The sequence below is a fragment of the Montipora capricornis genome, chromosome 4 (genome assembly GCF_036669925.1).
Source record: "Montipora capricornis isolate CH-2021 chromosome 4, ASM3666992v2, whole genome shotgun sequence".
Lineage (NCBI taxonomy): Eukaryota > Metazoa > Cnidaria > Anthozoa > Scleractinia > Acroporidae > Montipora > Montipora capricornis.
The window spans coordinates 954,101-974,719 of NC_090886.1; the positions used below are offsets into that span (position 1 = coordinate 954,101).

At 38.2% G+C, this 20,619-nt stretch overlaps 1 protein-coding gene across 3 annotated transcripts in view; it reads left to right on the plus strand.

Annotated features, from left to right (window-relative positions):
• LOC138045075 (uncharacterized) overlaps positions 1–20,331 on the plus strand; it is a 22,030-nt gene extending 1,699 nt beyond the window's left edge. For 2 of the 3 annotated variants that reach the window (XM_068891450.1, XM_068891449.1), the window contains 22 exons: positions 1,354–1,417; positions 2,121–2,197; positions 2,313–2,416; positions 2,988–3,127; positions 4,236–4,358; positions 4,454–4,568; positions 5,071–5,170; positions 6,288–6,473; positions 6,999–7,051; positions 7,597–7,679; positions 7,862–7,940; positions 9,727–9,771; positions 10,465–10,522; positions 12,442–12,672; positions 12,959–13,167; positions 13,548–13,759; positions 14,674–14,852; positions 15,181–15,244; positions 15,873–15,934; positions 17,324–17,368; positions 17,680–17,717; positions 18,353–20,331. In XM_068891450.1, coding sequence (XP_068747551.1) covers positions 1,354–1,417; positions 2,121–2,197; positions 2,313–2,416; positions 2,988–3,127; positions 4,236–4,358; positions 4,454–4,568; positions 5,071–5,170; positions 6,288–6,473; positions 6,999–7,051; positions 7,597–7,679; positions 7,862–7,940; positions 9,727–9,771; positions 10,465–10,522; positions 12,442–12,672; positions 12,959–13,167; positions 13,548–13,759; positions 14,674–14,852; positions 15,181–15,244; positions 15,873–15,934; positions 17,324–17,368; positions 17,680–17,717; positions 18,353–18,518 — 2,433 coding nt within the window. In that variant the 3' untranslated portion in view covers positions 18,519–20,331. The remainder of the gene's footprint in view (positions 1–1,353; positions 1,418–2,120; positions 2,198–2,312; positions 2,417–2,987; positions 3,128–4,235; positions 4,359–4,453; positions 4,569–5,070; positions 5,171–6,287; positions 6,474–6,998; positions 7,052–7,596; positions 7,680–7,861; positions 7,941–9,726; positions 9,772–10,464; positions 10,523–12,441; positions 12,673–12,958; positions 13,168–13,547; positions 13,760–14,673; positions 14,853–15,180; positions 15,245–15,872; positions 15,935–17,323; positions 17,369–17,679; positions 17,718–18,352) is intronic. The other variant, XM_068891451.1, reaches the window with a different exon arrangement.
• Positions 20,332–20,619: the final 288 nt, after the last annotated feature.

Below are 20,619 nucleotides of genomic sequence, written 5' to 3' on the forward strand. Positions count from 1 at the left end.
AACCCCTACCCCGCCTCCCTTGGGCTTAACATTGATAGATGCATTATCATAATTTGTAGACTAGGAGCATACCTTTCTGCAAGTCCTTTGGTTGTATTAAAGGTAAAGTCTGCTTACAAGCTAGTGGCTCATTGGTTGCATTACAGTGGTTATATTTATGTCCCCGTCAACATAAGTGAGTCAATATATGGATGTTTATGAAGCTAATGTTTTGTCAAAGATCTGATGAACAACTGAGATGGAAGTTTGTTAACCCTGTGGATGAAATGAGGAAATGATATTTATTGCATGATCATTGAAAAAATATCACCCCTTCATTTCATCTACCAGGGTTAAATTCCCTCTCAGTGACATTCATTTCAGTTGCAAGAATTCAACAATTCCAGTGCAGCAGTATAGTGGGACAATAATTATTATTACCTATTTTTATTGCCTTACACTCCTACAAGTCTTTTATTATGAGCTCAGTGGTAGAGAACCCAATCCCAGAGTCACCATTGAAAAAATATGTCTTCCGACATTCAGCAAAATTTCTCCATTCCATTTATATTTATGAATCAATAGTAACTGTTGTTATCAGGATATATTTCCTCCAATCTGTACTGACTTTGTGCTGTAAGACATTATCCAAATTGTTCTATAAAAACATTTTAAAGTAGGTAATGCCTTGTAGGGTAAATATGGTTTCAGGCTAAAAATAGGTTCATGATTTAAGCTGTAATTAGTAGAGTGCATATTATTGATAGTATTGTGGAAAGAGAGAAGTGATCCTTGCACTTACTGTATCTGAACAATTTAAACAAAGATTGCCTCTTATTTGCACCTGAAAAATTCAGGTGGCTTTAATTTAATGGGACTCAAACCTGTGCGCTTTGCGATGCCAGTGCAATGCTCTAAGATTTGCAGACCCTTATTATTTGACTCAATTTATCATCATCATTTGGGCACACCTTCTTTGGACCCTTATTGGACCCAGACAAAGATGTCTGGCAATGTCACGGTGGCTGTATTGTCTCACAGCAGAAACCCATAAGGGTTGAAATGTGTAACATGCGTTCACAGCTTCCGAATGTTCAGTGCGAACTGATTGGTTGAATCTTTCAGTGCTAAGTACCATATTTGGAAACTCCTCGCTCTTGTTGTTCCAAATATGGTACTTAGCAAATTGAATATTAAGAAGCTTGTTTCCCAGCACACAAGGGGCCGTTACACGTTTCAACCCTTATGGGTTTCTGCTCACAGTTAATTAATGTAGTTAGGTATGCGCAAGTGATACTTTTCAATATGTTTGGCCCAATTCTGTTTTTCTTATTACTTTTCTCAAAAATATAAATTATTTTTTCTTGTCTGCAGGCTGGTTTGAAGAATCTCTTTCAGGATAAACAAAATTTTGGAGTTAATATACCAGAATTGCCTGGTGAGAGGATACACTATAAAAATAAATAATTCAGTTGTGGTGAAAATTCAGCTCTAGACTTTAATAGCTTTGACTAAAGGGGAAAATAACTTGCTGGGTATTAAATTAACCTACTGGAAATTACTACCTGTGTATTGACATCTGCAAATAGTTATCTTTTCAATGTTCTTGGGATATGTATGTAAAAAATTGCCCAGTCTCACTTCACTTCAGTGTAATTGGGGTGAAAAGAGTTTGGGATGGGTTTGCTGCTGTGGTGTGGTGAAGATTTTGAGATGGCTAGCCATTGTGTTGTATACTGGATCATTGGGTGATTGAATGTAGATGGAAATATTATTCCGTTACTCGCCCACTCTCCCTTTTTTCACCTTCCATTGTTTATTAACGTGAAGTGATCTTCTCTTCTTTGCTGTGAATGGGATTGTGGCTGGATTTCCAGGATTTGTCAGCACTGAAAGCAATCTCCATTTAGGAGCCAGCTGTCAATAGTGTAAAACTCATGTAGGTCATTGGCATCTAACCCCCACTTGGTGATAATTGCAGTGGTTAAAAAATATTGGAAACTTAATTTACTAGAGACTCCAAACCAGTTGGATTTTCCTACGGAGGGATCAAAAGTTCAGTAAACCCTAGACTTTTTAAGTCACAATTATGTTTTTTGAGCTAGTCCAATTTTACCTTATCTTGTGTTCTTTTTTATCAGTTACACGTTTTGCTGGTGGAATGCTCTTTGGAGCATTTTCCAAGAAACAGTGCAAAAATGTTGAAGACTTTTGCCAGGTATTGGTTGATTCAGAACTCTAACTGCCATTTATCATGTAAGGTTTAAGGGGATAAATTATCATTTTTTGAACAATATTTTCTAAAAAGGTTTTTTTTTTTCCATTTCTTTTAGAGGGTTATCCAACTGTCACCAATTGTGGCCCAGTCTGAAATTGTTCTTGCATTCTTCAGTCAATGGGCAACAGACGGCATTTCACGAAATGATAATGACAAGGGGTAAGTGATACCCAATCAAAAAGGGTGCAGATGGGAGGGTGCTGAAATCCCTAAATAAAAGTCTATCATTTTATTTTAATGACTATACAAGCTCACATGGGTGGCGCTGTGGTGAGAGCTCTTGCCTCCCACCAATGTGGCCTGGGTTTGATTCCCAGACTCAGCGTCTTGTGGGTTGGGTTTGGGTGTTCTCTACTGTGCTCCGAGAGGTTTTTCTCCGGGTAATCTGGATTTCCCCTCTCCTCAAAAACCAGTATGATTTGATATATGAATTTGATTTCATTTGTGCATGACCCTATAAGCTATTAGTCAATGAAAATTAAGTTTTATTATTATTGTTATTGCTATTATTATTATTATTATTATTATTATTACTATTATTATCATTAATAGATATTATTAAGCATTGTGATAATGTCATTTATGATTAGTAACTTATAGTTTCTACCATATGAACCATATACATGTAATAATATTGTCAGTACTTCCAACAGAAAATGTATTAGCTTTCAGGCGTGCTGTTAACCACACAAAAAAACACTAAATGATTTGCATTTTTCTTTTCAAATAGCAAGGTGATGTCTCCATCAAGAAATGATGAGCAGATTGTGGAGAGATATCAGTCAGTTGCAGCATTTAGTGGCAGTGGGAGGGGAGAAATGACTTTGAGAGATAATGAGGTGGTGACAGTTATCGAAAAAAACAACACAGGTTTGTTAATATATGATTCAATTCTATGTGGGTTTTACTCTGTCACAAAAAGCACTGCAAACGATTTCTCTTTAAACAATAATATTAGTTTTTAGTATCATCCAACTAGTGGACTAATGCAAATGCTGCATTTTGATTGGCTACGCTACTAGAGGACTATTAGTAATAGTCCTCGAGTAGCAAAAAGCTTGACGCTTTCTTTCGTTTTATTCCCAAATATATATTTTTTCAACTTGCATTTGATAACTTTATTATTGCCTTCTCTGTCCGACCAGTTGGGTGATACTAAAACAATAAATTAGACCCTTCGCCCTCAATGGCCACTGGTCAATAGCCCATGAGGCTTTCATGGGCTATTGACCTGTAGCCCTTGTGGTCTACAGGTCTAATTGTTAAATATCACACACTTTGATGGTATGAATGAAATAAATGTATTATTTGAAGTGTTTGTTATAAATAAAAGAGAACAGTGGTCCTCTTACTTATCTGGACAATTTGACCAATTGTATCTTAAACACCTGAAAAATTGATTTGGCTTCAACAGGATTCGAACCCATGACGTCTGCGTTACCAGTGACATGCTCTACCAACTGAGCTATGAAGCCAATCATTTGGGAGCAATACTGTCTAAGAGACAGTTTCTTAGATTGTCCAGATATAAAGCACAAGGATCACCTCTCCGTTTCACTTTCAATTGGTAAAAGGAAAGGAAAGGAACTTTATTTAAGTGTCTAGTCGTTCTAGGGCTGGAGCGCTAATTGGGGACACTGTAAACTGAAATGAACAATGAAAGTAAATCAAGTCAAATGTTGGTTTTTGAGGAGAGGGGAAACCGGAGTACCCGGAGAAAACCTCTCGGTGCAGAGTAGAGAACCAACAAACTCAACCCACATATGACGCCGAGTCTGGGAATTGAACCCGGGCCACATTGGTGGGAGGCGAGTGCTCTCACCACTGCGCCACCCCTGGTGTTATGTTAATTGTTCATTGCTTATTTAAGAGTTTTGCCATTAACCATAATCCTAACCCTATGAAAAGACAGGCAGTACTACTGTAAAACCCACCTTAAGTCAATGTATGATGGAATTGTTTTTCTGGCATATTTTAGGCTGGTGGCTTGTAGTGAATTCCCGTGGTGAACATGGCTTTGCACCGGCAACATTTCTTGAGCCACTAGATGCAGTTCATGGACAAGAGGAGGAAGAATGGAGAGAAGTTGATGATGATGATCGTGAGTTTCAGCTGTTTACCTGTATTTCAAACTTCTTGGTGTCTAAAAATAATGTGGAAACTTCTGATCAACAAATTTCTTTGCCTGAATTTTAGGGTACTGGATAGCTATTGCATCGTATACAGCAAAAAGTGATGATGAACTCACATATAGGGCTGGTGAGGAAGTGGAGGTTCTTGCTACCAGTAATTTCGGCTGGTGGAAAATTAGGTAAACAAGTTTTTGTTTTTCTTGTTATAAGGCATTTTTTGCAATTGAAAATACTGGAAGGGGACATTTGCAGTTGAACTACAGATGCCAGTGTGACTGAAAGTTTCTCCTAAAGCAATACAGAACATTGTGATCCAGGATTTCTTCCCTTAGTTAATACATATCTATATGAAAAATTTTGTGTTGTACATACTAGTTGGGAACTTGTTGCTACAAATAATACAAATCAAATTTAAACTTTATTTCTATTTTTTATCCATGGAGTAACAATCAATATTATTATTGGATTCTTCATATCAAAAGAAAATAAATTTATAAAGAGAGCTAAGTATTTACATCGAGAGAAAAATGAGCCAGGTGTTTTGCTCGAATCCTAAAAAGGAAAAACCTTTCCATATTTCCCTTGTTGCCTTTGTAAAGACAATGGGCTGGCTTTATTTCAGGATTGAAGTTGTCATCAACTATGGTATTAAAAATCCTTTTCTTTTTATGAAATACATAGACTGAAGGGTGAGGTTGGTCTCACACCTGGATCAAACCTGACTCCCAAACCAAGACACGACAACATGGATCCATTCTTGACAGAAGAACAGCGAAAAAGGGTAAGCGTAGATTGCCCACTTTAATAATTTGCATTATGATATTTGGACCCGAAATTTGATAGATTTAGCTGTGTTTCCCTGGGCTACCACTGGTGATGTAAATTCTTGTTAATATTACTGCATAGAAGATTTGGTCACCATGTAGAAAAAGATCAACTTAAAAATAGCATAACACAAAAGCAATGTTGATAATGATAATCTACTATAATTGTTAAAGTAAAACTAATAACTGTAGTGTCTCTATAAATAATAGTACTGGTATTAAATAAACAAATGTCAGGCACATTCTCTAGGAAGTATTTTTCTGTTTTAGAATTAGTCAAAAATGTTAGTTCAGTAAAGTTTAGCAAGAAGTATATTATATGTTGAAATAAATTTATTAAAGTCTATTAAAAACATTAACAAAATCGATTGAGAGAATTTCTTTAATTTTATTGTTCCTAGATGTCTCATTATTATGTGTATATAGTAATGCACAACTTTTGGAAACATGTTCAAAGTTAAAGTAGCACTGCAAACGGTCTAAAAATTTTATGATACTGGAAAATACATGTAATCACTTAATGCATGGTTAATAAAGCCACAGTTCACTGAAGGTGTCACTTATTCCTATGAATGTATCTGTCTATAATATTTCACAAAAAAAACCTGTTATCATGAGTAAAGCTGTAAAATCAATTAAACATTGTTTATCGTTAAGAACATTGAAGATGCCAATTAAATATACAGCTGCACTCTGTTGCTTACCAATAAAGGAGGCCTGGCAGCTTTAATGGCCGGTTAAGAGCAAAATTAGCAATCTATGATCTCTGCTGTGGAATTAGTATATGTAAGAGTCTTTAAAGGGTTGATGAACCATTATGAAGAGTGCTTTAACCATGGACCAGATTTAAAAGTACTGGTATGTTGGAAGAAAGGTCAAAAACCAGTTTTTTTTTTAAGGAAAGTGGATTGAGGAATGGCATTATGTCCGGTTGACAGTGAAATACTAAGATTTTGTTTGGCTGATACAAATTGGTGATCAAAAAGCTGCTTTGAGTGTTGATTTAGTGATTGAGGTATCTGCAGCAAAAACAGTGAAATTTAGTGGCCAAAATCTTGGATTGTTGTTAAACAGGTTAATGGCAGCATCACATACAATACAATGCAGCAATTTTTACATTCCACGATGCAACAAGACAACTGGTTACAGCTCTTCCTGGAAGAACAGCACCCTGCGGTTCACTCAACTGAACCGTATCCAAAAAGTGACCAAAATCATTTACAAAATGGCACACAACCACATGACCAATACCCTGCAATGGTAAGCACTTTGATAATCAAACACTGAAATTAAGATTAATGAAAGCTAAAATTGAGCGAATAACTGTAACTTTAACTTAGTAAAACTTATTCAAATAACATTCATAAATTATTTGCTTCCTACATTTAATTATTAAGTACTTTGAGGAACGAGGTTAAATTTATAAGCTATATAAATACCAGGCAACGCTTGTGTTGTAATAACAATAATAATACACGTAAGTATGGTCCCTCTTCATTAAAAGTTAAATTACTAAGCTTTCAAAGTCTCCTATATAGGCCAATGGTAGAGCATCTCAACAAATATCATTAATCGGTCATAGGCTTGAATCCTGTTACCTGCACTTTTATTTTTGCAAGATTCTCTCTGGTTTATCTTATTTGACACTACGTGTAGCCCTTCTGATAAAAGAAAGGAATAACTAAAATCAGCGGAATAAGTTGTTGTTGTTGTTTCTGAATGGCCTAACAAGATCTGTTTTTGTTACAGTGAATATTAACTATTCTGTTCCTTTTTTCTACTAAGAGCTCTACATACTCCAGCATATATGCAAGCATTAGAGCTCCCCCGCCCAGAAGGTAACCGTAGACAACTGTTACAACTACATATTAAGTCAAAAGAATATCACTTAGCTTTTACTTTTCTTAGCTAAGAAGTCAAGTTTTCTGAGGAAACAAAAAGCGAAAGGAAAAGCAGAGTTAAGAAACCACTTATTCTATTTGCCGTTTTGGTAGATATTTGCAAGTTTGCAATTCATAGGAGTTATAAAATAATGGAAATGGATCCACTTCCAGGTACCTTGTCAACATCAAGGTTTTTACCGCCCATGCACACTCATCACTTGACTATGAAGATGACTTCTGCTCCGGTTTTTCTGCTCTTTTTAAAACCTCTGACTTTTATTGGATCTTCTTTGGCTTGGTATTGTTGTTAGGCTAGGCTTCATGGTTTTGTATTTCGTTTACTGTTTTTTTTTTTACCAATACAGTGGGTTCTTACTTTAAATGCCAATCAGCAACAACAGTCTTTCTCATTTACAGTTTACTAAAACTATATGATGGTGCAATATTACAATTTTTACTTTGTAATGAACATATTAAAATTATGTGCCATTATTTCCTAGAGACTCAAGTAAAACAATGAAGACTGCGAATGGCAATCAAGATGTTCCAAAGGCAAAGGAGTTACGCTCGCAATCCACACCTCGTAAGTTCACTTTTTAATGTTAATGTTAATCCTTTTACGACCCTTTGCCTCAATCTCACTACCCAAATCATCCTTGTTCTAGAAGCCATGATTGTTTTGTTCAGCACCAATAATAACGACTTCTGACTTGTGCTCCAAAAAATCACTTAAGTTTGTCAGTGCTTGATTTTTTTACACAACAGATGCATTAGAATATGCCGCTGTGGATCTTACACCAAGCCATGCAAGGAGGAATCCCGAGATTAACACAGAAAATCGCAGGTACGAATATTGCTAGAATGCAGTTAAAGTGGTGCCGGAGTGAACACTTTGACTGTGCCTGACTTTGTTTGGGGATATCTATGCAAATGTAGACTGGCTCCAAAGCCTTCATTTCCAAGTTATCGCAGCCATTGAAATACGTAAATCTTCCGTACAGAACCCAGAAAACCATAAAACAAAGTTTTTTTGTCCTTGTCTCTTTTCTTTTTTTCTCTTTTTCCACTGAGACACATTTCTTTCCTTATGGCAACTGACCAAGGGTCAAGCATTTAATTTACTTGTTATACAACTCCCGGGGGAGGTACTGCCATATATGGACTATATAGTTATGCGCCGCTGTGAAGGGTATGGTTTTCAAGCAGTTTACTCTAGGATAGAGTATATAAATCCTAGCGTTTGGTTCTAGAATAGGGTATCATTTTTCACGAAACTGACCATTCGGTTGAAGATTTTATCAAGACTAAGGAAACCAGAAATTCCCTCTAAAAAAATATATAAAAAATCGAGTTGGCAAAGTTTAAGTTTACGCAACTCAGCCCCAACAGTGTCGATAAATGGCTATCATGAAACACTTCTGGATATTAGTAACTGCCAAGTATCGGGATTTAGACGGAAATCGGTAGGAGTTTACTCTAGTATAGGGTAGCAAAATTCAGCTGAACTAGCTCTGGTATAGACTAAGGGTTCCAGGGTTCCAGGGTCCCAGCGGCACATCCCCACCCAAAAATTCTTAAAGTACCCCCCCGGGAGCGCTTTTCAGTTCAGTGATTTGAAAGCAAACTGGCCCAGCAAATTGGCCCTCTTGCAGTCATGGGGACTGAATCACGAAGGATGCATCTCAAATAGATCGGGATGATAGCATAGACAAAGCTCCTCTAGCACCCACTCAACAGTCCATGTATGATCTCAGAGCACAGCACTGCAGCCAGGTGTAACTAGCTGGGATTAGAAAAACCCTTGATTTACATCCAAGTAGTTTGTTCAGCCAATTACAACAGACTCAGACCACTGAATGAGGCAATCACAGCTCAAGGAAGATACTATAGACTGTATTCATAAACGGCGGCTAAGTAATTATTCTTTTGTCTTTATGCCGATCATCCTCACTAGCCTCACTTTAGAGCAAAATTTCTTTTGAATTTTGTTCATGCTAACGAGGCTAGGGAGGATGATTAGCATAAAGACAAAAGAACAATTACTTAGCCGCCATTTATGAACACGGTCTATCCACTGGCCCTATTCGCAGGGAAACATGCACCTGGAAGTCAGAATTGGTTTTCTCTTTTTCCCTCTGATAAGGTGAAAATGTGGCGCTAGAATCTTAAGCCAATCCCAATGAGCATTATTTTGAAACCATAGCAATCATGCACTTACTTTTCGACACTTATTGAAATCCGCTCCTTTTTCGCTCATTTTCACTCCTGGGAAATTTTACGGTGGCTCTGAATCCTCTTCGGAGAATGTTTTTTGTAACTTTGCAGAGAGTTTCATCTTAGTCTGTTATTCACTTTCCAGCAATTAAAAAAAAATTCGTTTGTGAGACATAAGCGTTTAAAAACAAAATATAGGACGTGTTTAGATGGCTTTTTTGTTTCCATGGTAACAATGTCACATCAATGAGTGCATCTTGCAAGTAATTATTGGTGTTACATTTGGTACCATAACCTTTTCCGTTATGCGAAACATTAGGGTAAATTCAATCCTTTGAAATAGTGCAGTTTGTTGAAAGTGTTTTAATGGGTTTGAGTCTCCTTAATTACCCGCAAAAACCTTTTATTTTTCTCAGAGAAAGCATTCCTCAGTATGCCTCTGTTATTCCCAAGCACTTAAGGTAAGTCAAGTCAACGGGCCACTTTGAGTTTAAAGTAGTCTAGGAATTCGGTGCGATTTTCTTCGCGCCCGGACATCGTCTGTGTTCGTCCGTCCTCTTTGAAAGCCTGCCTCTCACGCTACAATAACACCTAAGGAACCGTTGTGGAACCAAAATCAACTGTAATTGACCAATAAGGGTCGACCAGAAGAGTGCAGAATACGCACACTTTCACCCGTCTCATACTGCGTTGAACAAATTATGTGCGGGGCCAATACAAAGAAACGCATAGTAAAAATTCGATTACAGTCAAGCTATGTCACGCGTGACCAGTATGCACAAGACTGAATGAGCATTCGAATTCCTCTTTAGAGCTTCCGAGATTTGAATGAAATCTTCATGATTTTTCGGAAAGTTGCTACGAAAAATGCACAATAACAATAACAATAACAATAATTCATCAAACGCTTAAAAGAGCTTTCACTTTAGAAACACCGTTAATTTATAATAAAACGAAAGCTCATAACTAACTTTTTTTGATATATCAAGGAAATATTCCACGGTAATTCGGAATCTCTAGAGCAAGGTTCAAAACTGGCGCGCAGATTTGAATACTCGGTTCAAATTTCAAAACAACTGGTTACGCGTGACGTAGCTTGACTGAAAATGCTCGAGTTTTTGTTATCTCATTGTAATTTGTTTCTGTCATTCCAGAGTAAAAGCAAGAACCCGCAGCTTGAGTGAAGATATCGCAGAGGAAATCACTTTACCGGTAAGAGCAACCTTTCCCGAGTAAGCCCTTACCACGGTCACTACACAGTTATTTGAAAGTAATGAAGACGTTTGTATTGATTTGACACATTTGATTTTTTATAAGAAATTCCTGGTAAAGCTTAAAGTGGTACAATGATAAAAAAAGACTTCCTTTTTTTCTGTCACAATTTGAAAGTGTGCTTGCTTAGCACCTTCCTGGCAAAATTTTAAGCTTTGATATCCAAAGGCTGTTTACTTTTAGTGTAAGTTTTGGATTTCACGGTCCGCCATTACTCACTTTCAAAATTGACCGACTGGACCTCAGAGGGTTGAATCTAGGAAAAGTGACGTCATTTTAAATAAACAAGTGCCATTTTTAAATTAAGGCTCAAAACTTGGGTCACTTAAAGTTTAGTTGACATAGTTTTTTCCAAAGAAAAAAAGATTTGATTTTTTTTATCATAGTACCTCTTTTAAAGGTGGCTGGTTTGGTTTCAGTGCTGTGAAAAGTCTCGTTGATTTGTGGTGGGTGATGTTGTATGGCGTCGAACATCTCGGCAAGTCGGGTTATGAAAGGGCGTCTACAATTTACGGTCTTCTTCCGAGAAGACTTTAATTTTAGCCTTCTTTTTGATGTTAACGTCCAAGTGCAAAACGATTTTCAAATTCTTGTGAAATGTTCGTGGCTAGTCTGACGCGGCGTTTCGTCTCGGCCAAGAAACTCTTCAGAGACCTTTGAATTCATGGGCAAACTCGTTGGTCCCGTTCGCAAATTCTCGTTGAGGAAAATGGAGGGAAAATGGGGAAGGTCCCAACTCTTATAATTGGGATTGTAGGAACTAAAGTCTGAAAATTTACGTTGGTCATTCCGCGGCAGCACTGTTCTCTCAGTTTTTGAAAGATCCAACTGTTTGTCCTTCAGACGTTTATTGAACCCACGGCCAGCTAACTATGCCATTTATGTAAGGGCTGTACATCTCGGAGAGCGAGCAGCCACATAAAATCAGAATTTAAGTCAAGTCTATGCAAAATCGATGTTTTGGCTTTACTGGCTTTTTACCAGCATCATCATCATCAAAATTTATAGTTGCCGGGAGTTGTAGTTCGGTTAACTCTCGCGCAGCTTTATCATCATTAATTATGTGGTCATGCAGTGTTAAAGGCCCACCTTCAAACGAACGGCATTGCGTAAAATAAAAGTCTCTGTTACGAGCCTAGAAAGGCCCATCAGGCCGGCGCTTATCTTCGGTTTCCGTAGCATGAAGCGACTAGGATTATTTCTACACCCCCCTGGATGGGATGCTAGTCCATCGCAGGGTTACCCCCAGCATTTTTGCCTGTACCCATTTATACACCTGTGTGGAGAGAGGCACCGTGAGAGTAAAGTGTCTTGCCCAAGAACACAACACAATGTCCAAGGCCAGGACCCGAACCCGGACCACTCGATCCGGAGTCGAGCACTCTAACCATGAGGCCATCGCGCCTCCCAAGGCATTGCGTGCTGTGGAACAATTTTCATATATGAAAATTGGGCTAACGTTGAAATTCATCCAACTAGATTGCTACAATAAGCAATGCGAATTTCCATAACAAACAAGCTGTCGAAAAGCCTATCGGTTCAAGGTGGGCCTTGAATTTTGAGAAAAAATGGCTAAGACCTATTGAACTGACATCATTTGTCAAACAAGATATTTAAAACGAAGGGGTGAAGTGATCTATCTCCACGATATTCAAAAGTTACGCAGTGCAATGAAATCACGTCTCGCCTCAAATTGAACAATGTGCGCAGCAACCATACCAGTTTATTATTACTGTCAGGAGCTCATCAAGGCCTGGGAGCTTCTATCTTACATATTTGGCCAAGGAGTCAACCCTTTCCCTAGTACACCTCCCTTGGGAGATTCAGCAAACACATTAATGTGTTTTTTCACTCAAAAGGCGCGCAATGGATCACCAGAGCTCCCACCACCTCCACCCCCCTCAGTTCTTTTAAGCGCCTTCGAGGAAGATGACGATCCAAGTTACACATCAGTAAAACAGTACAAAGCAGCAGCAAACATCACTGCGTCACCAGGAGTGAAGGTAGTACGCACTCCAGATGGCGAGATTGTTAACTACGGAAGTCGAAAATATCAAAATTTTCTTCGAGTGGAAACTCAAGCAAACGCAGTGAGTAATCACACAATGTTGATAAATGCGCTTCAATTGTAATTGTTGATCGATATTTTACCGTGTTCGATTCGCCACCTTTTTGACTATTTGGCCTCAAAAATAGATCGGGATTTATGTACTTTGCATTATTAGGTTTAAAATATTCCGGCATAATCGATCTCAGAAGATGTGGGGGTTTGTTGAGTTTCAAGTTCTAGAAATATTATGGGGGAAATGGGTTGAGTCAGACACTTTAGTGGCTTGTATCTTGACTCATTTTTCAATTGTACGTTTCCTCTATTAGCCTGGTGAGCATTTTGTAGCCATGACAAATTATTCTCCAACTGCGGATCGATATGAGGACTTGCCGCTCTCAGCTGGTGAAACTGTGCAGTTGCTTTCTGAGGATGGCCCCTGGGCATTTGTATGTACAGTGGATCCAGCCAGAAAAAGAGGCTGGGTACCATCATCCATACTGAAAAAGAAGGGATTTCAACAACCTTCGTACGCAAGGTGTGTATTCCTTTGCTATGGTCCCTTGAAATTTGATTAAGCTTGCATAAAGCGTTGGTTTGTGAGCATTCAAACGCCCAGATATAAGTAAGATGAAGCTTCAAATGATTATGACTTGTTTCCATAATTAAGGATGGCTTTGGACGATGGGCGCCTGGTTTTGAATTAGGGATAAGCTTTAGTTCCTAGGGGCCCATTGTCCAAGGGCATTCTGGGATATGGACACAAGTCACCGCCTGCGTCAAATACACAAATCGAGAAGTCATGATCACCATAACATTGGAAAGCGAGGTGTCATTATAACAATTTCCTGTTTATCAAACCATCACCTGGTATCTTTTTCATTATGCATGATTATTTTATTTTTGTTTGAACACCAGGCGGTCGTTGTCAGTTGGTGACATTTATAATTCATATCTCGAGGAAGAAGCTGTATCCCAACCAAAGAAATTACCATTCTCGTCACAGCTTCCAAAGCGACCAGTACCCACCCCCCGCTCGGATCTAGACAAGACATCTCAAGATGTGATGGGAGTTCCTACGGAAGTGGCTCCTCCGTTACCTGGCGCTTACAAAAAAAATCGCAAGCCTGGTAGGAAACACAATAGAGTCCGAGACAAACCTAGATTGTTGTGTGAAGGGGTAGTTTCTAAAGAAACTGTGGTGCTGCGTCGGTGGGGAAGTAATATGCAAAAATTTGGTTTATCAACGGAGTTGATAATGTAAATTGACCACCGTACAGAGATTCTAAAAGCTGACGTTTCGAGCGTTAGCCCTTCGTCAGAGCGAATCGAGGGATTATGGGTTACGTGTAGTTTTTATAGTAGAGTAGGAGCTACGCTATTGGTGGTAACATGGCAACGTGAAAAATAGGAATATATTAGTTAAATGAAAAGCGTTCATTAATACCGTGAGGATTAAGGGTGCCGGCACCCTTAATCCTCACCAAATTTTTGCATACTAGATTGTTGTGTGTTGATCCTATCGCACAGTTTTCATGTATGCAGGTGTTTTTGGAAGCTAACTCGTGGAACTAAACTGGCTATATTTTAAGCGGTTTATGTTCGTCGTCTTTTGTTTTTATTTTGTTTACAAACGCTTGCAAATCGAAATACAGTGGGACTTCCATTCAAGGGAAATCTCGGGACCAGGGCAGGTGTCCTCTGAATAGAGGTTGAGTTGGAGTCAAAAATTGATATGAACATTTTTCCGGGACCAAATTCTGTGTCCGCTGAATGGAGGTGTCCCAAATGAGAGGTTCCACTGTAGAATGCTGTTACACGGACTTCAAGTTCCTTGTGTAACATTCCCTCTTGCCACTTACCAGAAAAATGTAAGTGTCCGGGATTCGTAAATGAGAGCTCAACGTGCTGTTAAATGTTATGTTATTTTTCTTAAAGGCTTATTTTACCGTTCTTGTCATCAGAAAAAAATTAAAATTTGTCACAGAGAGGAATTTGAAAACCCGACATCCGGACCATTCAACTCGTGTTTTTTAACTTTCAGGAAAAGTCAATGCACATTACTTTGCAAGGGAGGATTTCACAACAAACAACAGCAAATGCATTTGTATTCGTAAAGGCGAAGTTGGTCAGCTGTTAGAGATACAATCTTCAGGATGGTGGAAAATGAATGTCGAGGGCGTGGTCGGATGGACGCCCGGGGATTTCTGGGATATTTTGCAGGTAGACAGGAACCGTTAACCGAAAGAATAGGCCATTTGCATGATGTCTTCATTTTACAACCAAGACCAAAAAGTTGTGTCAAAATCTTTGTTATTCAGGGTTTTCTGCTCTCCTCTTCTCGTCTTACAAAACTTTCTCGACAACAGACTATCGTGTAAATGGCTTATTAAGGAAGGAATTTTCCTTCAGGTTGGGTTTGGTGATTGGCTTAAAACTCGCACACGAGCATTTCCCGACTTTCTCTCGAGAGATGAAATAAGAAGATTGTTTTAAACTCGGTGATCCAAAACGTTGAGGTTTTCAGAGGTGCTTTCTGTTATTTCACCAGGATGATGACGATGTGGACGACTTTGCTAATGATAAAAAGGATAGATCAAGAAACAGTTCGTTTGGTAAGTCAATATTTTTGTTAAAGCTATGCTTAGTTCTTTAGCATGGTTGCTCAATTCCTAGTGTGAGTAACCCCTGCGTCAAAACCTCAGGAAGTAAGCGGAAGTGTTAGTCAAACCCAAGACCAAGCTGCTGCGCATTGCTCTGGAGTTGTTGCCAAGTAATTTTGCAAGTTTTTTCCTAATATGGTGATCATTGTTCTTTGCATCATTACAAAGAAAAAGTCGTGCATTTCAAGTATACAAGGTGTAAATTGTTTTCACATGACTTCCACGGCAGCCGTGTTGAAGGAGTGAAACAAAGAAACAGCGGGGAATAGACCAATTTCGATATATTAAAATTCAGTCCCAAACTAAAGTTATCATCTCGGGGCTCTGGGGAATAAATGTAAGGATTTGAATGAGTATATTCCCCACAGCCTCGAGATGATGCCTTTTGTTCAGGACTGAATTTTAATATGTCGAAAGTGGACCATTTAACTCTATTTTTATAAAAATTCTTCCTTTTCTCTTGTATGCAAACATGGCTGATGGTCACGTGAGCGATCACACTGCATACGACATTTCACGTATTTTCTACGATTATAATGTCTTTGTTTGTGTTCTCCAAGTTCATCTTTGTTTTTTGTAGGCGACGAGTTATGGTATTATGGTAAAATGTCGCGTCAAAAGTGCGAGGAGCTAATGATGAGGGTATGACTTTTTTTTGGATACATAGACCTTATTCATAAATATAAGTCTTTTGTCGAAGTACAAATTAGCCTTCAGCGGGCACCGTGATTAAGTAATACCGCGGCGTGTTTACTTGCCAAACTAAGTGAAGCATCTGTGTCAAATGATGCCCACCTTTTCCAGCGAACAATTTTTTGAAACAAACGACATATTTGCTCATAGAGGCAAAAACCTTGTCCTATTTCATTGCGTGCGTGAAGACAAGAAACTCAATCGTGTCAAATTACCATGTACTTCAGGTTCAAACCCTTTCCTGAAGAACCTTTTCCTTGAATAACAAGAAAATGCTTTACTATTGCCATAAAAACCATCCAGCACACATATCATAAAACATTATTAATTCACAAAGGCCACCTTTTCCAGCGAACATCTTTTTGAAAGAAACAACATATATGCTATTAGAGGCAAAAACCCCTCCTATTTCATTACGTACGTGAAGAGAAAAAACTCAATCGTGTCAAATATGCGCAATATTACAACAAACTAAAATTTCAGGATCAAACCGTTTCCATGAAGAACCTTTTCCTTGAATAATGAAGCACAAAATGAACGACAAGCTTTCTTTCAAATAATTCTTGGCTGTCACATTTCCATTTTTTTTTTACCTGAAGACTTTGCAGAGTTGATCACAGACCCACTTAAGGTGTTCAATTCGTTCTCTGTCTTTGTTGAACCCATAAGTTACCAGAGAATTTTCCATTTGGTTTCAGTGTTCTATATAACAGCACACTTGGCAAAATCTTAGAAATGCAGCTCACTTTGATTTCGGCTCGATGGGCGACAGATTGTTGTCGAAGTGCATTACTCGTCGCTTTTAAGATTCCACCGCTTTTCTTCTTCAGTATCCAAATGACTTGCCATTATTGAGCTTCATAAGGGTATATTTTGTTCAAAGATCCACTAAAACGCCATTCGGGTTACATGACTTTCGACGCCATTGCCGGTTAAGTTTATCATTCTACTGTGTCCACCAGAGAAATCTACGCATTTCCACTACCCTCTCTATCCTAAGAAAATACGATAAGAAGGCTCTATGCACAAAGATACCACTTAGCAGGGGAGTGACAGGCAAGACTTTTACCGACACGGGAAAAAAAAAAAAAAAGAAAAAAAAATTAAACAAACAAATCCCACCCACTTTCCGACTGGGATTGCCATACTGGCAACCCAGTAATAATGGAACAACAAAGGGAACTATAAACCGTTTTCCGTGTATTCCTTATTCAGAGTACTCCCAAAGAATGTGCTCTGTGTCGTCAATGCATCTAGCCGGAAGTTATTAAGCTTCCAAGCCTCATGGCATGATTGTTTCTAACCATCTAGTTTTTTTTTGTTTTTTTTTCCCAACAGGGTGCGAAAGAGCTGGATTATCTGATAAGAGAAAGTACACAGAGGGTGAGTAAACTAAAACATTAAAAGTGTCTTTTCATTTTTAATTGCTCTCCAGAAATGCAAAATTAATAGCGAACCCTTCTTCTCGCTCGAGAAGAGTACTTCCTTTTAAGTATGTCACTGCCCCGGACAAATCCCCCGGAAATTGAACTCTATTATTATGCAAACATCTTATTCTGCTTCAGTTAAAAACAACGAAAATAAAAAACCAAGGCTACAGTACAATATTAATAGTCGGTGTTTTCTAACCTCATATCGTAGGAAGAAACTGAAGGCAATCTTATGTCTAAAATTACGGTTTTGTTCTTTTTCAGTTTGCGTCGTTTGTTCTCTCAGTGAAGTATGCTGGAAGGTAAGGTTTGAAGGAAGACGAAAATTGCCTTCATATTCTTGTGAACTGGACTGGAAGGGGCATGAAATAGAGGCTCACGCGGGAACTGACCCTCAGTTTCATGTCCCTTTCAGTCCAAACGGATCGATACCACCAATGGGCCATTTCCGAGTTGCTGTTTGTCTCGGTTTCGAAGTGAGTCTTGGTGCTCAACTATTGTAAGGGAAATGAGTTTGATTTGCATAAGAATACGCAACTCATTCCCATTTGAATGGTTGTGCACCAGGACTCGCCTTGAAACTGAGGCATGCAGCAACTCGGATATGGGTTATTAGTTCTGTTGGCTGTATGGTATTTGTGGTTACCAAAGGGAGGGGGGGAGGAGGGGGGGGGGGGGGTGGAAATACCGGCCTTTTTCAGAAATGCCAAGAACTGTGTGGTCGTAATTGCATAGCTGAGTTTGCGAGCTGAATACGTCACTGGCAGAACTGAAGTTCGGAAAACTTGTTTAACTTGACTGATAGTTTTCAAATCGGTTCTTAGACCTTAATACTGTAGGAAATGTTGGCAAATAATGTTAAAATAATATACCGTGCTTGGTAATCTCTTCTTTCCCTCTTTAATTTGCTGATAGAACCATTTGTTTTCTCTTTCAGAATCCGTCACTTTCCAATTGAGCTTACACCAAGTGGCCGCTATGTGATTGGCAAGCATGCTTTCGATGGTCTGACTGAGATTGTTACTTTTTACAAACAAAACGCTTTATTTTACACACAAAACAAGAATCCCATTACCCTTGGAGATTCTTTCCGAGGAATGTAGACTCGCCATAGTCTACGATTTGTTTTTAATTCTTCGGGTAAGCTGTACGTTTTGATGAAATGACTTTGCCTTTTGATTCGATTTGTCGTACATTATGTTAACAAAATTCTTATTAATAATATTAATGATGATGATGATGATTATGATGATGATGATAATAATAATAATAATAGTTATAATAATAATACAAAATGGCTGAAAGGAAATTATCTATAAAGAAAATAGCCAGCCTTTCTTCCTGAAAAGAGGCAGGAACAATATCTATAGCAGGCAGTATATATTTCGTAAACAGTGGTCTTTCCATACTTTTACCACTTTCAGGAATCTTATATTTTCCTTAAGAATATTTTTTACGCGGTTCAATGATTAACTGAGACGGATTTGAGTTGGGCAGATCGCATATTATATTATTTCTTCATAGAAATGTTTCTTTTCTTGTTTTTGCTTTTGGAACTTGTATAGACTGGGAAGGACAATTCTCGCCTAGTCTGGTTATATTTTCCATATTTCCAAATTTTTTGGCTTATTAAAAAAAATGGCTGGAGGTTGCGTAATATTTCCATTAGGTCATCTTGCGTTTGCCTTCCTTAAAGGAGATTAAATTTACTAAAACCAATAAAAGTATTAGTATAATACAATTTCTGACACAAAATATTGCACTTCTTATTAGAAATAAAGTAAATTTCAAATTTATATTCACCAAATTTATTACGTCGTTAATTCTTGTCAAAATCCAAGATTACTATGAAAATATCAGTTTTAGTCGTGGCTTTGTAACCGGTGCAGTAGCTTTCAGTGACGTTTGTCATTTAGCGATGTTGAAGAGACCCAAGATGGAGGTTTTTTAAATATTCTTTATGGTGGAAATAATAGTAACGTGGCGCGGCAAAAAGGCTTTCTGGGGGCTAGTGCAACGATGGCGATCTCTTATCGGGGGTTGCCCGATGGACAAGCATCAATTGAACACAAGTGTGGCATTGTTGGTTGCTATTTTTGAATAAGTTTGTTTAATTTGTACTGCGGCTTGTGTTAATGGTGTTTCAATAAAATGGTACTACACAGTAGATTCTTAGTTGTTGTTAGTTATTTTCGATTGACGATTTTCAAAGGTTAAACTAATTTTTAGCCATTCGGCATGCCACGCGGGTTTGCGTTTAATTCAAACCAAAAAGGGGCTCGCTCTTCGGAGACTTGAGTAGTAAGATGAAATTAAAGCTTGCCCAGAGGGTAAGTTGATGCTTGGAAATTCGTCTCACCCTGAGTAATTTAGCGAGAAAAAGTTTGACATTTTAGAGGAAAGGTCCGAATAAGATGATGTTATTGCCATATTTGTAAGCAGCTAAAATTGGGATCTGGGCCCGGTTGTTCGAAAGCCCATTAACTTAATCCAGGATTAGCGTTAACTTTTGTTACATGTTTTCGACTTTTTCGTGAACGATTGTTTTGCTTATTTTTGTTTTTCAAGAATGACTTCTTCTAATGTAAAGTTTTGTCGAATGTCAGCGCTGAACAGCATTTGGGAGTGGAGGAAATAAACTCCTTGGCTAATTTTTAACCTGGGATTAGCGTTAATCGGCTTTTGACAAACGGGCCCGAAAGATAAATTGCCTGAAGACAGGCGTAGGATTGGTTCCCAATTATGATCCAATAAAATTTGATTTTTAAAGTTTGTGGTATGAAATAGCTTAAAACTGCCATGTGCAGTCACATTTGAAACTCGGATTAATTGTAAAGGTAGCGACTGTCAAAGAGAACTGCACTCATGACTGTAATAAATGCGAGTTCTTTACTGCATTAAAGACATCTTTTATTCAGTCTATTTTCATAATACATCTGTCAAGTAAAGAAAAGAAAAGAAAAGAGCGCCAATGAACACTGAAGCCTAGACCAAATAAATGTGTTTTCTCGCACCTTCTACAGCCTCTGATAAAAAAAGTGCCACGTTTTATGAGACACTAACAAATTCTCTCATGTGACAATTTCTATTTTGTTCTTTGCCAGAGGCCATGGCTTTTTTTCCACCTTGGCTCATAGGGACAAAACACTTCAGAAATCACGCAACACGGAGAAAGGTGTCTGTAGAAATTATATAACAATTCCA